At 34.1% G+C, this 18572-nt stretch overlaps 1 protein-coding gene across 1 annotated transcript in view; it reads left to right on the top strand.

The window, feature by feature from the left end:
* The window catches only part of LOC131677891 (ABC transporter G family member 20), a 113793-nt gene extending 100917 nt beyond the window's left edge, over positions 1-12876 (top strand). Inside the window, 2 exon segments of the mRNA XM_058957983.1 lie at positions 8437-8523; positions 8587-12876. Of these exon segments, the coding sequence (XP_058813966.1) occupies positions 8437-8523; positions 8587-8798 (299 nt within the window). The 3' untranslated portion in view covers positions 8799-12876.
* Positions 12877-18572: the final 5696 nt, after the last annotated feature.

Genomic DNA, 18572 nt, shown 5'->3' on the forward strand with positions numbered 1-18572 from the left:
GCGAAATCGACGCACATCTCACCACCGATTTGGAAGAATCGATCGACGGAACAGGGAGTTCCATAAACGGCTATCTAGCCGAACAGCACCATCTTCCGGCCGGTAAAGCAGCACATCGACGAAACTACCAGGTATGACTCCTCTCCTCTCCCACTTCGTCGTTCATCAATGGGCCCCATCGTTTGTTTAACGTGCACAGTGTTGAACCGATAATCCGGAATCCGAAAATAAAAAAACCTGAAATGTAAATTCTTTTCTTTTGTGTTCAGAGCCAGTATTCCTCTCATAGTTGTTTCTCGGTAAAGTCCACTTAGAAGCAGGGTCAGTTTCGGGTTGATCGAGTCCTCCCTCAGACGGTTGCCGACCCTGAGAGAAAATTAAATTGAGCTAGTTGGGTCGAGTGTGTGAACCCATACTTACAACGATATCTCCTTCATTCTCAAAAAACTGAAAATACTAATTTATGCGGATGATATGAAACTTTATTTGGAGATAAGAAATGCCGAGGATATTAATACATTTCAAAACGAAATACAAATTTTCCACATGTGGTGTCAAAAAAGCCTTTTACAACTGAACGTGAAAAAGTGTAATTCAATAACCTTTAGTCGAAAACGACAAACACCGAATGTTGAGATTACCTTAGGAAATCAGACTGTAGTAAAATGTGAAAGAATTAGGGATTTAGGTGTTATATTAGATTCAAAGTTAAATTTTATTGATCATTATAACACAATTATACAGAAAGCTAACAACATGCTCAGTTTTATAAAACGCTTTAGCTATCATTTTGAAGATCCTTATACAATAAAAATATTATATATTGCATATGTTAGGTCGATATTATTTGGTGCCCTTTTTCAAGCAGACATGAAGAACGAATAGAATCGGTACAAAAACAGTTTTTATTATTTGCCCTTCGTAAATTAGGATGGACAGCATTCCCTCTGCCATCTTATGAAGCACGCTGATTGCTTATCAATATTCAAACATTAAAGGAGCGTCGCGAATTTGCAATGCTCTCATTCATTAATAATATCGTTTCGCATCGTATCGATTCAGCTGAAATTTTATCCAAATTGAACTTTTATGCACCTTCACGACAGCTACGAAATCGAAGTATATTTTCAATAACTCCTTTTCGCACAAACTATGCAAAATATAGCCCCATAAATCGAATGATGTCTATTTATAATCACTATTGCGATTCAATTGATTTTACAATGTCTAAACTGAAACTAAAACAATATTTTATACACAAAAGAAATTCTAACGCGTAAGAGGATGAATCTGTAAAAGCCGAAATTGCTTCATTTATACTAAATTCATTAGTAATTAAGGAAATCTGTAGTCTACATCGATTGACGAAATAAATAAATAAATAAATAAATAAACAATATATCGTATTCCCATTGCGATAAAGTATATGTTGGACAAACTAAGAGGACTTTAGAAAATTGTTGGGGATCCATAAATAATCTACCTCACCATAACAAACCATAAATAGCGGAACAGGCATATTCTGAAAAAAAACTAGCTACAAAAGATGTTAAATATTTAACTATATAAACTTAAGGAACGCTGACTTGCTTTGCGTTTCCCAAAAATAAATAGATGTGGGTGTTACTAGTGCTGCATTAGATTCAATATGTAGTGTTTTAGAGCATGTAGTGTACAGGAAACCTTATTCATCTTATTAGTCAGGATGTCATTATTTCGGTTGTAACTTTGCCGTTTTTTTAATATATGTTTTTACACACAAACGACAGCATGCGATAAATGGTTATCCTCGGATTTGATAGCGTTATGTCATACCAAAATGTTGCTTTTTTGATACTAAAACTTTCGATAACTCCACAGATATAAGTGTATTTTCTTATTCCAAACAAAATCTTAGAATATTTTGAAACTGTAAAAAATCACCCAGAAAAGTCATTTTGAAAAAAGTGATTTTCAGAAGGGTATCATAGAAAACTCCACAAATGTGTATTAAAATCAAAAGATAGATACATAGTTTCTTCAGCAAAGTTATTTCTTATTCAATTCCTTACAACTTTGCTGAATACAGTTTTTTATTATTTTCATAAATTTGCTTCTCAGCTTTAGGGGGATTAATCACCAAACTAATACTTTAATAAGATGGGGAATATTTTATAGACAAACTTTGCTGAAGACACTATAGCTCGAAAATCGTTTCTTCGTGGTGAAAACAATTTCGATCACATTTTTGCCTATTCGGAAACACTGTGCAGTGATTGGATTACCATTTTAATAGGTATCAACATCTTTGCTTCGTTCCTAAGAAGCAGTAATATAAAAAATCTGATTTGGAATATGTAAAATACTCGCGTTTGGGCGAAACAAAAAGTCGAGTAGGTAAGTTGTTGTGCCAACAGAAAAAAGCCGAGTCTGAACAAAATTCCGAAATTGATTTTAAAGCGTTATCCCTGATTTAGCATAGGGGAATTATGATTAAAACCGACACCTTAAGCTTAACACTTTTTCTGGGTTGCCACAAAACCAATAAAATTATAATTTCCACACAGAATTCTTCTTCAGAAAATTCTTAACAAAGCTTAATTTTGCCAGCGCTTCAAAAAATTATTTCATTAAAAATTATTGGCTGCAAAACTTGGAAAACAAAGTGACTTTTTGTAGGCACTGTGAGTAAAACCGACACCCCATAGGAGTAAGATCGACACCCCCTTTAATTTATTTTCTCTCCACTTTATTAAAATGTTTGTATTTTTAAAAAATGTCATGTATGCCTGAGTAATAAAGTGTGAGTATGTGAGATAAAAATATGTGCTTTTCGTAGCTTCGTTATGTAGTGAGGAGAAGAGAGTTCGAAAGCGTAGTGCTATAAACAAGAGTATTTTATGCTATAGGATTAATTCTTGATAAGGGTATTTCCAAATAATCCTTACGCACATCATTGCAACCTTCAGTGTCATTTTATTTCGTAAGAGAAGATTTGCAAGTGTTCTACATTCTGCTAGTCGGATTCATTTTCTTATAAGTGACGCACGCTTCTTAGTAAAACTACCTTTCCCGATCAGAATGACATAACAGAAAGCTATCAAATTTATATCTCATGTTGATATTTATTACTCACTGTGTTATCTGTGTGATATCCCAATCAGCAAGGCAAGCAAACTTATATCAAGATTATATCTTCTGTTGATATCATTGAACTGCTAATATGATTTTAATGTACGCATATAACGATGATGTTATAATATATTATATATTATTTCACAATTTACTTTGAACGCTAACTGTAAAGCGGGCAAATGACCAGTTGGTTAAAGCCTCAATTGTGAATGATTGTTATATTACACAAATGACCGTCTATTTGCTAATACGCTGAAGCCTCTTTTTATGCGTCGTTATTCAACTTTTTAAAGCAAATTTTCGAAGTTTTTATTGATTTCCTAATATTTGCGTTTTCAACATGGATGAATATCCACGATTTTGAGAATAGATATGTTTTAGATGCAAGCGGTCGAAAAACTTGAAAGTAAGGTATTTAATTTACTTGGTTGCATTTTGATTAAGAGATTATCTATTTTCTGAGACACTCGTCTGACACGCAATTTCGAATATGGGGTTTATGATTTCAATGATGAAGCTTTTATTCAAAAAGTTTTGGAATCGTAAAGTTATCAACAAGCTATTCTAAAGATTATAATTTTCATATAAAACTTATTTTAAAGAAGATGCAGGAAGTATCAAGCACTCCAGATGAAATAAAGAAACGCGGATTCAAATAAAAAAGCATTTTTTAAACTATTTGTATTGGTTTAGTCAAATGCTTATATAATTTATTTTCCTAAAATTAATTGTGCATATTGCGAAAACGAATTTTCAGAACTTAAGGGTATAAACAAAGTAGTGGCGAAAAAGTGAGCTAAGCTGGTGATTTTTTTTAAAGTATTTTATGTAAATTTTATTTGAAAAAGCGAAAGACAATTCGTTAGTAGTACTATCGAAGTTCGAAAAAACAAGTTGAATTAAAAAAATATTCAAGGTTAGTGGAGTTATGGCCTATCCCCGTGTAGCGTGTTTTTTGGCAGAGGTTTGCGGTGAACGCTCTCCAAGCCCAACCGCTCAACAGAAATCAAAAAAGTAAAAAGATTATTGAAGAAAAATGTATTGTGGTGTACTTGAATGGATCGGATTCCTAATAAAAAAAATTTCTTGCAAAAAAACAACTTGATCAAAAAAATTAGTTTTTTGGTGTGCAAAATTTTAAACAAAAATTCATTGCAAAAAATCGAAAGTTGTTGGATGAAACAGGAACAGTTCAAGTCGAGAATATAAATACAAACAATTAAAAAAATTGATGAAGATCGGATGAAGAGTTCTTGAGATATCGCGTTCACCGCAACGGTGCTTTTCGAAAAACTTAGTTCCGAGGTTATTGCGTTTAAAGTTTTGTGTTAACTTCATGCGCGGAAGAACCAGCCCGCTGCGAACGGCTGTAGTTTGAAATCTGATGCTCCGATCTGGATGATATTTTGCACAGATATTTTCAAAAGCATTTAATTTCAGAATATTTAATAAAAAGAATTTTCGATTTTTTGAGTTCCAACTTTGTATATGTATACTGTGGGTATCTGATTTTGTGCGTTGTCCGAATCACCAAAGTATTGCAATTTCTTTTATTTAAGCCCCCGCATAAAAATGTTTGAGTTTGAGATTATTGTTTCTTTTCATTCCACCTGAGATAAGTTTGACATTTTACGGTTGAACTGACAATTGCTTTGAATGCGCATATGTACTAATGTTTCCGTTGTATTCGATGGTTTTTGTTAGTCTTAAAAAAATCATCGAACTAAATTTCGAAGAAAATGTATTTTAGAAAACATGAAATATTCTAAAATTCGTCACGCCGAAGAATCCTCAACAATTTCTCAAATTTTCTGATTATCTTTTATAATATTCGCTGTTGATAGATTGAACTATTGTATAAAAAATGTATTTCTGCGAATTTATTAGGTGTGAGATAATTGTACTGGTTTGCTTAATCTTCCCCATATTAAAAATGCCAATAACAAAACCTCGAAAGCGACGTTACTTGAAATCTCAAAATGCAAGACTTAAAAACTTTGATATTTGTTTCTTTGAATCTATTCAGAATCATAAGTAATATTTGTCGTATTCTCCATAAAATAATGTAGGTAAATTATCCGCTCAATCCGCTATTTGGCAAAGTTCAATGTGTGCGTTCTGGAAACATCTTCTCAGTGTGTCATATATTCATAATAACAATCAGCCAGCATGTATGCAATCATTTGACAAAACTACAAAATGCTTTTTGCTACATGAAGCTTTTTGCTTCCAAACGAAAAACGCCTTAATGTATGCTATATTTTTCTATTCTATTCTATTTTTAGACCTGCACGCTAAATTCGTTGATACTATACAATAGGTAATAAAAGCTATATTGGCCGTATGAGAACCTAACAAAATTTGTTATAATTCTGATAGAAGCCTAGCACAGGTTGTCATATTTTTGATATACCCTAGAAGAATTTCTGTTATGTTTTCTGTTATTTTACCAACTAACGAGACCAGAGTTATAACACAACTTGCTATCATAACAAAGTAACTCAGTCTGTAATAATTTTGTTATTTCTTTCTGATCGGGTTTCCAGCCTTGATTTTTCGAATTCTGATCATCAACGATCTACCAGGTTATACAAAAGATCATTGTCTCATTGTGATAAAGTACATCTATGACAAACCAAGAACACTGGAACTTCGTTTTGAGGAGTTTTTTGCAGAAATAGCAAAAGCTTCGATAGAATCTTATAAGCAAAAATAGCGATTTTTTGATTTTTAAAGAGACTTATAAGAAATAAACATAATAAAAGTATTTCTGTGTATTTCTGTGTATTTCTGCTATTACTATAGTGTGCTAATAGTGTAATTGAAGTAAGTCATTATGAAATGAATAAAAATTTGATTTCTAGGGAAAGTTGAGGGGTGTCGGTTTTACCCACAGTGTCGGTTTTTCCCACAATTCCCCTAAACGAGTTGCACAGAACAACAAACTTAAAAAATAGAAATATAGACGAGCAGTATTATAAGCAATTTCCGTCAAAAATATCAATCGATTGCAACGTTTATGTTATTATTATATATTGTCTTCGAATAAATACTTTTCCTACAGACTAAAATATTATGCCACAGAGAACAGGCGTCCATCTTCAGCATTCAACTTGTGTAAAATCTCTAACAGTTTCGAAGGTAGTTGGGATATCCAAACCAGGTGCGCTACTGTCGCGATGTTTTTTTGTGGCTGAGTTCGACAGAATTGACAGCGGTTATTCATCTACCCAGTCAAACTAGTCCGGAACCGGTTCGGACTTCCAGCATGAATTCCAGCTCAAATGCATCAACCGATAGAGTCGAAATCGGTTGTTTTCTTTGAGCAAGATTCCATACTAAATTCATTCAGGATTTCGAACCAGTTCCGGAATGGATTTGACGGATAGTTGGGGTAGGTTGATGTGGCGGCGCTAGTGTTTACCGTATATTAATTTAAATGTTTACACACGTTTTTTAAATATTTTTGTTCGATCATGGATGTCTGTTTTCTGTGATTATGCTAACTTAAACCTATTTTGAATTTGAACATTTCTCTACTTATATTAAAGTCGTAAAGGTGAAAAACGCTATTGAAGAGCTGGCAACAAACATTCATCGGGTTATTCTAGCCGTACTGCGTGCGATGAGAAGAGCGCCGAAAGCTTAAAAGTTTTTAAGTTAATTTTCACGACTCCTTTAGCTTCTTTTTTCGCTCGACGAGTAGGCCAAAAAATTTCTACTGCAAAAATCACTTCAGAGGGGACTATCATATAAACGGTCAAAGTCATACTGAATCTTTGCGCGTGAAATAAAAAGTTTCCATGGCTTGAATTTTTTATCATTTTGAAGGCTTCACTACAAAATATGTTCATTTTTTTTCTTCAAAATATATTCGTCCATTTGGGAGATATGAACGCACAAAGTCGACATGTTTTACAGTTGATATCCTGGATTGCAAGAGAATGACTTGATCGACTTATCGACGACTGATATTAATAACAAACTAAAGGTAATTTAAAGTTTTTCAATGCAAGTATAATAAACATTTATTATATTCACACTGAAGAGCTTGAAATTATCTTTAATTTGATATCAATAACATGAAAGTCAATCAAGCCGTTCTCTTCCAATCCGGATATTTTCTAAATGAACGAATTTAACACAAAAAACAAATTTAACATGTTTATAATAAAGTCTTCGAAATAAAAAAAAAGTTTAATCCTTTAATATGGAAACTTTTGTTGTGAATATGATTTTGACCATTTATATGAAAAATTCCCATAACAGCAAAAGCATAATATAGTAATTGAGTGATAGTGATGAAGAGTCATCACTTATGACTGAATACTCAATATATTGAAATAGAAATGTAATGAAAACTATTTAATATATTCAGACACAGGGTGATCAATTATGAGTTTTTTTAACTAGCAAAAAATAACTACAAAATGAATTAAATCGTGAAATCTTTATTACTACTCGAAAGAATATTCTGTGCAATTTATTGTTTGAAAACAATTTCTTGTAAATATTGACCTTAGCGGCGCTTGAGGTAGTCCAATTTTTGACGACGCGTTCGATCATTTCAAGTGGTATCAAGTAATGTTGTCTTCCAGTGCTTCAATCGTTGCAGGCTTATCCACATAATCTATTGACTTCACATAGCTCCATATAAAAGTTTCGAGGTCTGGTATTGCACGATCTAGGTGGCCAAATGACAGGTCTATGGCGAGAAATTAAACTTTCATCGAATTCCTCACGCTTATTGCGCTTCACTGTAACATTGCTTGTGTGGCACGTTGCGCCGTCCTGTTGGAAACAAATGTTGTCAAGACTACGGCGGGCAGTAATTAATCTGAATTTGGCTTGCTTTTAAACCAAAATTATTTCCTAAAATACGCCAAGTTGTGGCATACGACAAGCCAAGCTGTTGAGAACGCCGCCGAATCTCTCGGCCACCACCGCAATGTTTTCTTCACTGCATGTTGGATGTAGTCGATTTGGTCGCTTATCATCCAATAACGTGAACTGCGACTCTAACTTTTCGATTGTATTGCAAATAGTGGACTCAGTTGTCCGATCATGTCGAAACGCACGGAACACATTCCTCACAGAGCGCTGATTATCGTAATACAGTTGAACAATTTGAAGACGATGATCCGGTGTAAGTCGTTCCATTATGAAATGGCAAACAGTACTGAACAACAATGACTGTTTGCTGTTCTGTTAGCAATCGTTGATCATTAGAAAATGCCATATAACATTTAATTTACCAGTACAAATAACTTTTTACCGCACTGGCTACGTCATCATCTATTACTAATTGCTTGTCTTTTTCAGGCCTCTTGATATCAATCTTTTGCGATGCCCACTCAACAGCAAATTTTATGGCTACGGGCAGTTTTTATCCAATGATCATAATGTGCGGTAAGTGTTTGCAAGCTTTAGTGGATCAGAAAATATTCAAATTTTTCTTTTACTTTGCTCTAGGAATCTTGTGGCCCCTAGAAGGTATGCCTCAGTACCTGCAATATCTGGCATACTGCTTCCCTTTTACAATCCCTTCGATGGCGGTACGAAATGTTCTTTCTAAAGGATGGAGCATAACCAATTCCAAAGTATACATGGGCTACGGAGCAGTCGGCATATGGATACTCAGCCTGTTGCTGCTATGTTTAATAGGGCTAAAGGTTAAAAAATAATTTTTTGCAGGTAGAACATTCACAAAAAACCCTTTTCCTGGCTGAATGAATAGCATTTTAGGATTACTTTGAATAAGCCTTGTGTATATAATTATTGTCATTATAGTAACTCAAGTTACCCCGATTGGTTATTCAATCGAGATGTAAATGCTAGTGATACTGTTCAAATATGTTAATGAAAGCTATTTGATACGGGTTTGGAACGAAATGGCAAAAAAACAATATGAAATTCGACACATTCCGGACAGCCTTTGGTGATATACAAAAAATAATTGGTTCTTTAAACTGTATGCTGTTTTTAAGCCTTTTGAGATGCAGATTATTGTAAAGATATATGCTAGGATTGCCGTTATTTTTGCTATGTAAAAATTTTGTCCATCGCGGATCATAAATCATTAGATCAAAGGAAAATTTTGGATATTTCAGGGAAAATAATCAATATTAACACGTGCCCCAAAGTGATTAAGATTTGACTTAAGAAAAAAATAATTTTTTTTCATGCGTTTTACATGAAAACTCATAACATGTTGCAAAATGTTTGAAAATTTTTGAAATTTGGTGGAGTTTGAGCACATGATACAAGGTTTCAAACGTATTTTTTCGCTTAGTAAAAAAATTAAAAATTATCTGTTTTGAAAATGCACAGACTTCTGGTTCCCTTTTTTTTCATTTTTTCTTTTATTATTTTATTTAATTTTTTTTAGTTTGTTCAGATGAACTGGCCTTAAACATACGTAGTCAAACTTTTATTTATTTTTTTGTGCAATTAAAGCTGTACGCACTCGAGGCGACTGGACACGCGCCAGGCCAATTCACTATGGATTTCATTCTAGCTATTCCAACGCGGCAACAACAACAGCGTTGGGATAGGTAGAACAAAGTTAATAGTAAATAGGGCAAAGGGTATAATACGCTCCACTGGAGCAAAACACCCCACTTGTATTCCTAGGACACCAGAATTATTTGAAATGTAAAAATTACTGATAACTGTATAATTTCATGAAATTAACGCAATAAGTTAGTTTGACATTTTTAGTATTTCGCATAACAAAAATGTACGTAAATGTTTCAAAAGAGCCTTTTTCGTTGTAAGTTTCCCCTGATTTTCTACAAGCACCTCAACCAATTGGGAAGAGTGAGATTTGGACTACAGTGAAGATCCGATTTTATCAGCTTTTTTATATTTTGTTAGCCTCATATGAAAATTGGTAGTTTGACGGGCTCTGGCAGACGAATCAAGTTGATTGCGAGTAAATCCTTTCCTGAGCATATTTTTTATCTTAGATATCCAAAATATGCCAAAATATTTTTTTCAATTTAAAGGAAATTTAAACTAAATAATCAGAAATGGTTTTGAGGCTATATCTAGGGATTAAAGAGCAATATTTTAAGAGCTTCGGCTTAGTTATAAGCAAGAAAAATATATGTCCCAATATTGTCAAAGTCTCCGTTTTAGTAGCCCAAAGTTCGCCACGGGGCCTATAAAAACAGGTATTCTGTATTTCGAGCAACTTAATAGAATATATTTGTTGTTCGACTGTGATTTCAGCTTAATGATTGGCTTTCTAAGTCTTGTATGTATAAATCAAATGACTTGGTTTTGAATTATCAGCTGGATAATTCAAAACCAAGTCGTTTGATTTATATATACAAGACTTAGGATTGGCTTTCTAAGTCTTGCATAGAATATAAAAATTCAAATATAAGTTTTTGAAATGGTTTGAAAATATGTGTGCGCATAGAATTATTCATGTTTTCACAACAGCTCATCACCGGACAAAACGCCTCACTAATTTCTGGATGATATGCTCCATTATTGCACAACGGCAAAGTGACTGTTGAGCCAATTATGACCTTAAAAAAACAGCAATACTGATTTACTTAGTAAATCAAAGTTACAATATATGACCTTTTTAGCAAGATAAACATTTCAATAATTCGATTAGGGCATATAACCGTATTGTTGTAGGGCATATTCACCGATTACAGTGGATCATACTATCCTTTTGTGGTATGGCATACGCATATTACATTGAAACTGGGTGCATTGCGCCCGGAGTGAGCGAAGAAACTAGAAGAAGAAACTAGAATCCTGAGCTTGAGTTTGTGCTGCTACTCCGTTATCGATCTGGACTAGCTGAAGTTGCACAGGGAATAAGAAGAATAATTATGCTTGGGAGTAGCAAAACATCTTTCAACGTGCAACTCCTGGTAATCCTAAAGTGTGTATAATACCGGCGCCGGCCAGGCCCGAACGTAGAAACCATGTCAACTGAAATGAGTGGCGGTCACGCTTATCACTCAACCACCGGCGCTGTAGAAGAAACTAGAATTTGAGCATCTTTGAAAAACGTGTATATTTTAATTTGCATGCTTTCAACAAATCGGCACGCCGCCGATGCATTTTTCCCGCGCCGATAATTCGCGAACTCTAAAATTGTTGACTCATAATTTTATCCACAAATCTAGGAACATTGTCTATGGACCGAATATACGACGTTAACTGAATGTTGATTTATCACATCTTGATCATTATTTGGTATTAGTGGTCGTCAATTGGATTACAAAATTAAAATAATCTTGATATTTTCTCGAAACCCATTACACGACACTCGTTATATAATTCAAAGATCCATTCATGCTTCGTCAACTGGTTATGATTGTGAGCATATAAGTTTCAATTCACCATTCGTGTGCGTGAAATGGTCCACAAATTAAAAAAAACTTCCACTTTCAAGATATATGTGTCTAAAATTTACGATTATGTGCCTGATCCTAATCTTTGCACGTAATCAATTTCACTGGAACGCAGTGTATTATTCATTGATTTTTTAACCGATTCTTAATTCCTAATATGCTACACACGATTCACCAGTCGTGTTCATGATGCAATTCATGAAGTAATTAATTTTCCACATAATCTTATTATACTTACGTAAACAATTACAAGGGACTCAGACTATTATTCATGGATTATTCGCTCTGCTTTTTGGTTTTGAAATTTCTATGTGAGCTATTGTGTACAACTGCTAGCAACCAGTTTCATAGGCACGAACATTAGATACAAAGACATTACTAGGACCTGTAACCCTGTTATTCCTTTGTTAAAATTCAGAGAAATGTTCGGAATTAAATGAAACTGCGCTGAGCAAAATACATTACCTAGCCACAATTCATGTCCGTGAAATAATTTAGAAACCTATAAGACACGTGACTCTGTGTAAAAAATCCAACGGTAAGCTCAAAACTAAAATATCACGATAACACGACGAGAATTTACGAAAATCGTTGCACGTCGTTCAATTCTTGACTGTTTTAGTCAATAAAGTTAATACAAATCAATGTTTCATCGAGTTATGAATTAGAAAAAACAGTCGATTTCAATTACAAATCGGTGGCGTTAGTGAAGAGATTTTGACACAGAGCTAAATGCGTTACTTAGTTTCCGCACCCACCCGAAAACGTTACGGTCTTTTTAATCTCATGCAAACCAAAACAAACAATATGGGACGGAAATGTGAAATTCATTTTGTCGAAGTGCCCAAGGTGGGAGTTGTTCACAACCATTTCTTAAGTTACAACACGATGCCGATTGTTGAGTAAGCACATAACAGGATGTTAGTAATTTAATTGATTCGGTGTATCGAATGTATGCAATGGATTAGAATTTGTTGGTCCCCGGAACTGCTGGAGAAATTGGTGGGGTGCAGGTGCTACGAAAACTAGAGATACGCTCAGACCATTTTCAATCAGACTTGTTTAGTGATCAGTTTCAACCTAACAGGAGCTAACACGTCAAGTCGTGGAATGATTATGATTGATAGTAACTGTATATTTAGGTTTCGTTAGGGTGTAGATCTGTATGATTCCAGCACATCGAGCATACTTTGCACTCAAGATAGAAGCAGACCGTACGTTGTAAGAAAATGTAGTGCCAGGGAATCGTATTCTTTATCATCGTGGCGATTTTGTACTTACAAGAAGTAAAAGTTGTGCCTATCAAATAAACGAAATGAATAAAAAAAAAAGAAGTAAAAGTAAACACCAGCCTGGAAAATGAAGTAATGTGTCTACCTTGAAAGGTGTCCTTACACGATCATTAAAAGTGACATTTCTGCGCAGTAATGCCAATAATAACGCCTCGTGTTAGGGTTCCTGATATCTGCGGGATTCTAAAAGAGCGACGGTAAACAACCCAGGGACAACTTGACAGATAGTGCTTGTTTCATATATGCACCACCGATTTGATGGTGGCGCTACTATGCCTTCTCTGTATGAGTACCACGAACAACGAAACGAAAAAGTTTCAAGAGAAAAGCGTGTTTCGTTACGTGTGTTATGAACGCCGTCAATGTGGCTAGAACAACATTTAGAAAAAGCTTATTCCAAAATGTGAATAAAGAAAACTATTATTAGAGAATAAATTTATCCCTAACTGAAAACCGTCAACAAAGTTACATAAATCTTATCATATATTTAGCTGGAAGTCGTTGTTTTTAACAACCGGCTCTCTTCCTTCCTAAACATGTTTTGGTTTTCTTGTTGTGTGAAGTTTGAAATCGTTAAATCATTGGTGCTTTAAATTGATTATTTTCCACAGATATGGAAAATAATAAATGGGATGCGCCTTTTTCAAACTTTGCTCCATTCGAGCCGCCATGACATCACCACATCACCCCAAAATTTGCTTATGAATTCAATATATGGGAGCTGTCAATTGTCCCCGGGCTTACGGTAAAGATGACTAAATAGAAACAAAAAGAATGAAACGACAACAACAATTAATTTCCTCAAACAAAACAAAAACTGTTTTGCCGTTGCTTAATTTCCCAAATATAGAACAATAAATAATTATTATGGGTCATTGAAATACAGTCGTTACTCTGCATTCTTCTAATTTGTCCATTGCAATCATTATTTCATGCGAAGTCGTAGTATGCGACATCGACAATTTTTTTATTTCGTTCTTCAAATTTTAGAACTGTAAAAATAATTCCACCTTTCATTTATTATCTTGCATTTGGCAAGCAGGGTGGGCACTATTGGAGCTTCAGTTGAAAAAAAAATTGATATGGTTGCGAGAATTACATTTTGTGCAATGTGTTCAACAGATGTTGCTAGTACATCGTGGGCGATGATTTTTTTAGATTCTTTAAGCTGTAACGTTTGTTTGTATGTGCTGTGAAGTCTGTTACAATAGAAACCGAGAATTTGGGAAAGGAATTGTACTGTTAAGAATTTTTTTAGTTTCCTAGGCGTCAATTTTCGTCACGGCGGCGCGTCGCCGCCGATAGGATCCAACGGCGTGACGCCGCCAACGCCGCCGGCCAAAAATGTCGCTTACGCCGCCGCCGATTAAAAATGCATCGGCGCACACCTCTGATAATACCCATCGTTGGTATATAGGCAGTTCTGCTTAAGGGGAGGGGTTATAATAGACCAGTTTACCCTATATTTGTGGCGTGTCGTCTCGTGTGCGAAAAGCGTAATGGTTAGTAAATATTATTTTATGAAATTGAACTACACTAGTTTACAAAATAAAAATAAAAATCTGAACTTTAATATTCGAACACCATTCCTGATGTAAAAGTTCATGCTGAATCCGAAAAAGAGGTCCAAAAAATTTACAGTAGAACAGTTTTCGAGTTACAGTAAAAAAATGAATTTCACCTTTAAAATTAAAAGTGCGTTCAGTAAAATCCAAATACCTTCGGTTGTGGTGCATCGATAGGAAATATTATTATGTTGAATTAAAGGTAATTGAATGCACTTTCGATTGTTAGAACATTTTGTTTTAGTGCGACTACTGGTTGTGGCGTTATTTACGAATCTATTACACTTTTTCTTGATTTTTCGTCATTTTTTGAAGAAAAATGAGCGTTTGGTCAATATTTTGGGCAAGATAATGCAATCCTAAAAGATATATGTTTATGGGAAATTAAAGCCTACTAATAACCAATGAAAATAAGCACTTATTAGTTCAAATCGGATGGAAATTGTGAAAGTTATTCAATTTTTGTAGAATGGAGATTCTTGAGTTTCTCTGGGTCAACTTATTGAACCATCTCGATTCCAATTTTTCCTAGGCTTTGTTTCATAATATATGAGGGACTCTCCGTCAGAATTCTGTTAAACAAGTAAGCGGAAGAATATTGAATGATTTTAATGTGAAGTAATATTCGAACTCGTTTATTGATTCAAGACTTAATTTTAGGCTCAATGAAATTATAAGTCACCGAATTGATTTTGTACAATGTTAATACAAATTATACGAAACCGTAGAAATATGAAATTTGTAAAATTTGTAAAACTTTTAATTTGTTATCCTTCACAGAACATCTAGCAGTTCGTGTTTTGAAATTATGCAGGACATCGAATAAGACTTATTTTTGGTTTAAAATCTCAAAATCTGAACTTCAGAATGATTTGAAGAACTTAGAATAATTTGTAATTGCACGTAGATGTTTGACGCAATATATTGTAGTATATTGAAATTTTGTGAACCAGTGCAGTAAAATCGGTACATCGTAGAAGCCAATGTGAATCCTATATAATTTCAAATTATAAACTTCAAGACGTTTTAATCACGTAAAATAAATTGTTAGTTGAACAAAACGTGATGAAATAGGTGGATAAGTCATCATTCGTGAAGCTAGTGTCCGAATTTAACATTTTACATCGTCATAAGCTTCCGATGTGTGTATCCAGGCGTTGTGGAACATTTGAACATTATGCGTATTTTTTAATGCCAAATTTTTTATGACATCACTCCACTGAGCCTGAACTTATTGTCTTGAATCATTTGGATAAACGAGTTCGAATATTATCCCACATTAAATTTTTTCAAAATTCTTCCACTTACTTGTTTAACAGAATTCTGACAGAGAGTCCCTCATATATTATGAAACAAACCCTAGAATTTTTTTTTCATTTTTCTTCAAAAATGACGAAAAATTAAGAAAAAGTTCAAGAGATTCGTAAATAACACCAGAACCAGTTTTCGCATTAAAACAAAACGTTCTAACGATCGAAAGTGCATTCAATTACCTTTAATTGAACATAATAACATTTCAAGTCGATGCACTACAACCGAAGATATTTGGATTTTACTGAAGGCATTTTTAATTTTATAGGTGAAATTCATTTTACTGTAACTCGAAAACTGTTCTACTGTGAATTTTTTGGACTTCATTTTCGGATTCAACATACGATTTTACATTGAAAATGACCACCAGCTTATTTAGTTCAGAAATGCTGTAAACTAGTGTTATTGATGCCACACTTTTAGCCACACCTTCACCACTTTGACCCCTATCCTATTGTTGAAGAAACTGTATAAGTGACCAACTAATTGTCATATAACCGATAGTGTCAAACGAGAATGTGTTTACGTTTTCGTGGAAAATAAATCGAAAATCATTCTGATGTGCTAAGGGATGGACATATCTACCGTTATATCTAGAAAGTTGAGTTATGTAATGAAAGAATGTTATTCTCCATTAAATGACCCAAGGGACCATTCATAAATTACGTAACGCTTTTAGGGGGGGGAGGGGGTACAACAAGTTGTGACATGTTGTGACATAGGGGGGAGGGGGAGTTAGCTAGATCGTTACGTAACATGTTTTCACCGAAGAAAAAAAAATTTCTGGGAATTTGTTACATAATAGGAGAGGGGGGAAGGAGACATTTGTGACAATTTGTTACATGGGGGAAGGGGGGAGTCAATTTTGGGCAATTTTTGCGTTACGTAATTTATGAATGGTCCCCAATTGTATTCACTTCATTTCGAAGCAGCTAATTTTTCCTAGAAGCACTTTCATGGTAGGTCGAAGGCGTCAGTGATACAAAATTACATAAAAATTAAGCAATAGTAGCAGATTTCAAAAAATTGTAAACTGAAGACTGCTAGAATTCAGATTACCATTATCTTAAGCCATTCTGGTTTTCTCCCCAATCGAAAATATAGTTTTCTTTCCAGTAACACAAGGAAATTACGGGTAAAACCGACACACTTTTTCGAGAAATCAAATTTCTAGTCATTTTATAATGACAGGTTATTATTTGTACGATTATGTTAGCATTTAAAGACAAATTGGATTTTTTCATCTGCCTTTCGTATCATCAACTGTGTGTGGTGAAGACGGGTTTAAGCCATAATGCTTGAAAAATGCTCGCTTTTGGGGTAAAACCCATACCCTTTGGTTGAGGTAAGACCGATAAGACCGATTCTTTTTAGATGGTAGGGTAATTTGGGGAGAGATTCCGCACATTTCTAAAAATCGATCTTGTATCAAAGTAAACCATTCAATATTTGATGAAATAATTTTATCAATTGCGGCAAGTTTCTAAAATACTGTGAAATGTTTTTGTCATGAAAAAAAAATTCATCTAATTTCCACGAACATTTTAAGAAAAGGTCATTGCGGGAGAGATGCCGCATGTGAGGATGAGACGCCGCACCGTGATCACAAGCTGAAAAATGGCGAACAAAAGTATTTTTTAGCTCTCGTTGATGCTTTTGTGATTAGATGTGTTCAGCTGAGTTTTATGAAGTTTGATTACACCTATAAATCGGTTAGCACCTTCACATTTCTTAAGTGGAACATTTTTTATTCAGCGTTTTAAAAATATTATTCTTTCGCAACCTTGTGTAACCGTAAGTTGGAGTAACTCATTTAAGGGTACTATTTATCTATATGTTTATACGAGCGATATATATCTATGTGTTGGTAGGGGTCCTTGAAAGCAGTTTTTGGCTGATTCTCCCAACAATTAGGTTTGTTCTTGAATGATTCATTTTGTAAATGAATCAATTCGTTGAAATTTTTGTTTTTATCCCAATATTGACATCACTACAAATCAATGCGTTTATGAAAATTAGTGCTTGAAACTTTAAAGAATAAACAGAAGTAACTAATACTTAGATACATATTTCCCGTTTAAATATAGGGGAGAGTTAGGACACTTGATCCATGGGGATATTTGATTCCCTGGCCATATCTCCTAATCTATACGCATAAAGTTATCACAATATAAAAAGAAATGATGTGTTTGGTCGTTTCTGATGTTTAAAAAACAAATCCGATGCATTACATTTGGTTTGGAAAAGTTATATAATATTTTAGAAAATATGTGTTTAACTCCATCTCGAAGATCTTTCCACAATTTTTTTGAACGGTTGTATGAGATTGTCGAACTATTTATTTATGAATATTTTCAAGTACGATTACTTTCCAGGTACTTTTGCCTGGAAAAACACATTTTTCGAAAAAAAATTTCACAACACATACAAAAAAAATCTTTGATCCCTGTAACACTGGGTATTCTCGATACCTATCATTAGTTCTCTCAAACACTTTCGAAATTGATAGAAATAGAAAAACATCGTTCTCTTAACGTACCTGGCACTATTAATTGGTCTAAAATATTTTTTTTCATGAACCAATGATGGCAAAAGTTATTGAAGGTTGAAAAAGCCAGTTAAACAACACCATTTACCGCAAATACTGTGGTTAAAGCTTGACGTGTATCTAAAAAACTAGTCTTATTAATCAATTTTTAAGGATAGATGATTAGTTGAACTTTCGCGTCTACAGATCATAGTGTGCTTGGTTTCTTTAGCCCTAGCAGGCGGGGTTACCACACGTTTTTACAAAAACCTCGTTTTGGCATGATTTTCAAAATTGTTCATATTACTGACAGGACATTAAACTGGTTCAATTTTGGACTTTTAGCTCCACCAGGCTCTACTGATTCCTTTTATGGTCCTTA

Source organism: Topomyia yanbarensis, chromosome 1 (genome assembly GCF_030247195.1).
Source record: "Topomyia yanbarensis strain Yona2022 chromosome 1, ASM3024719v1, whole genome shotgun sequence".
Classification (NCBI taxonomy): domain Eukaryota; kingdom Metazoa; phylum Arthropoda; class Insecta; order Diptera; family Culicidae; genus Topomyia; species Topomyia yanbarensis.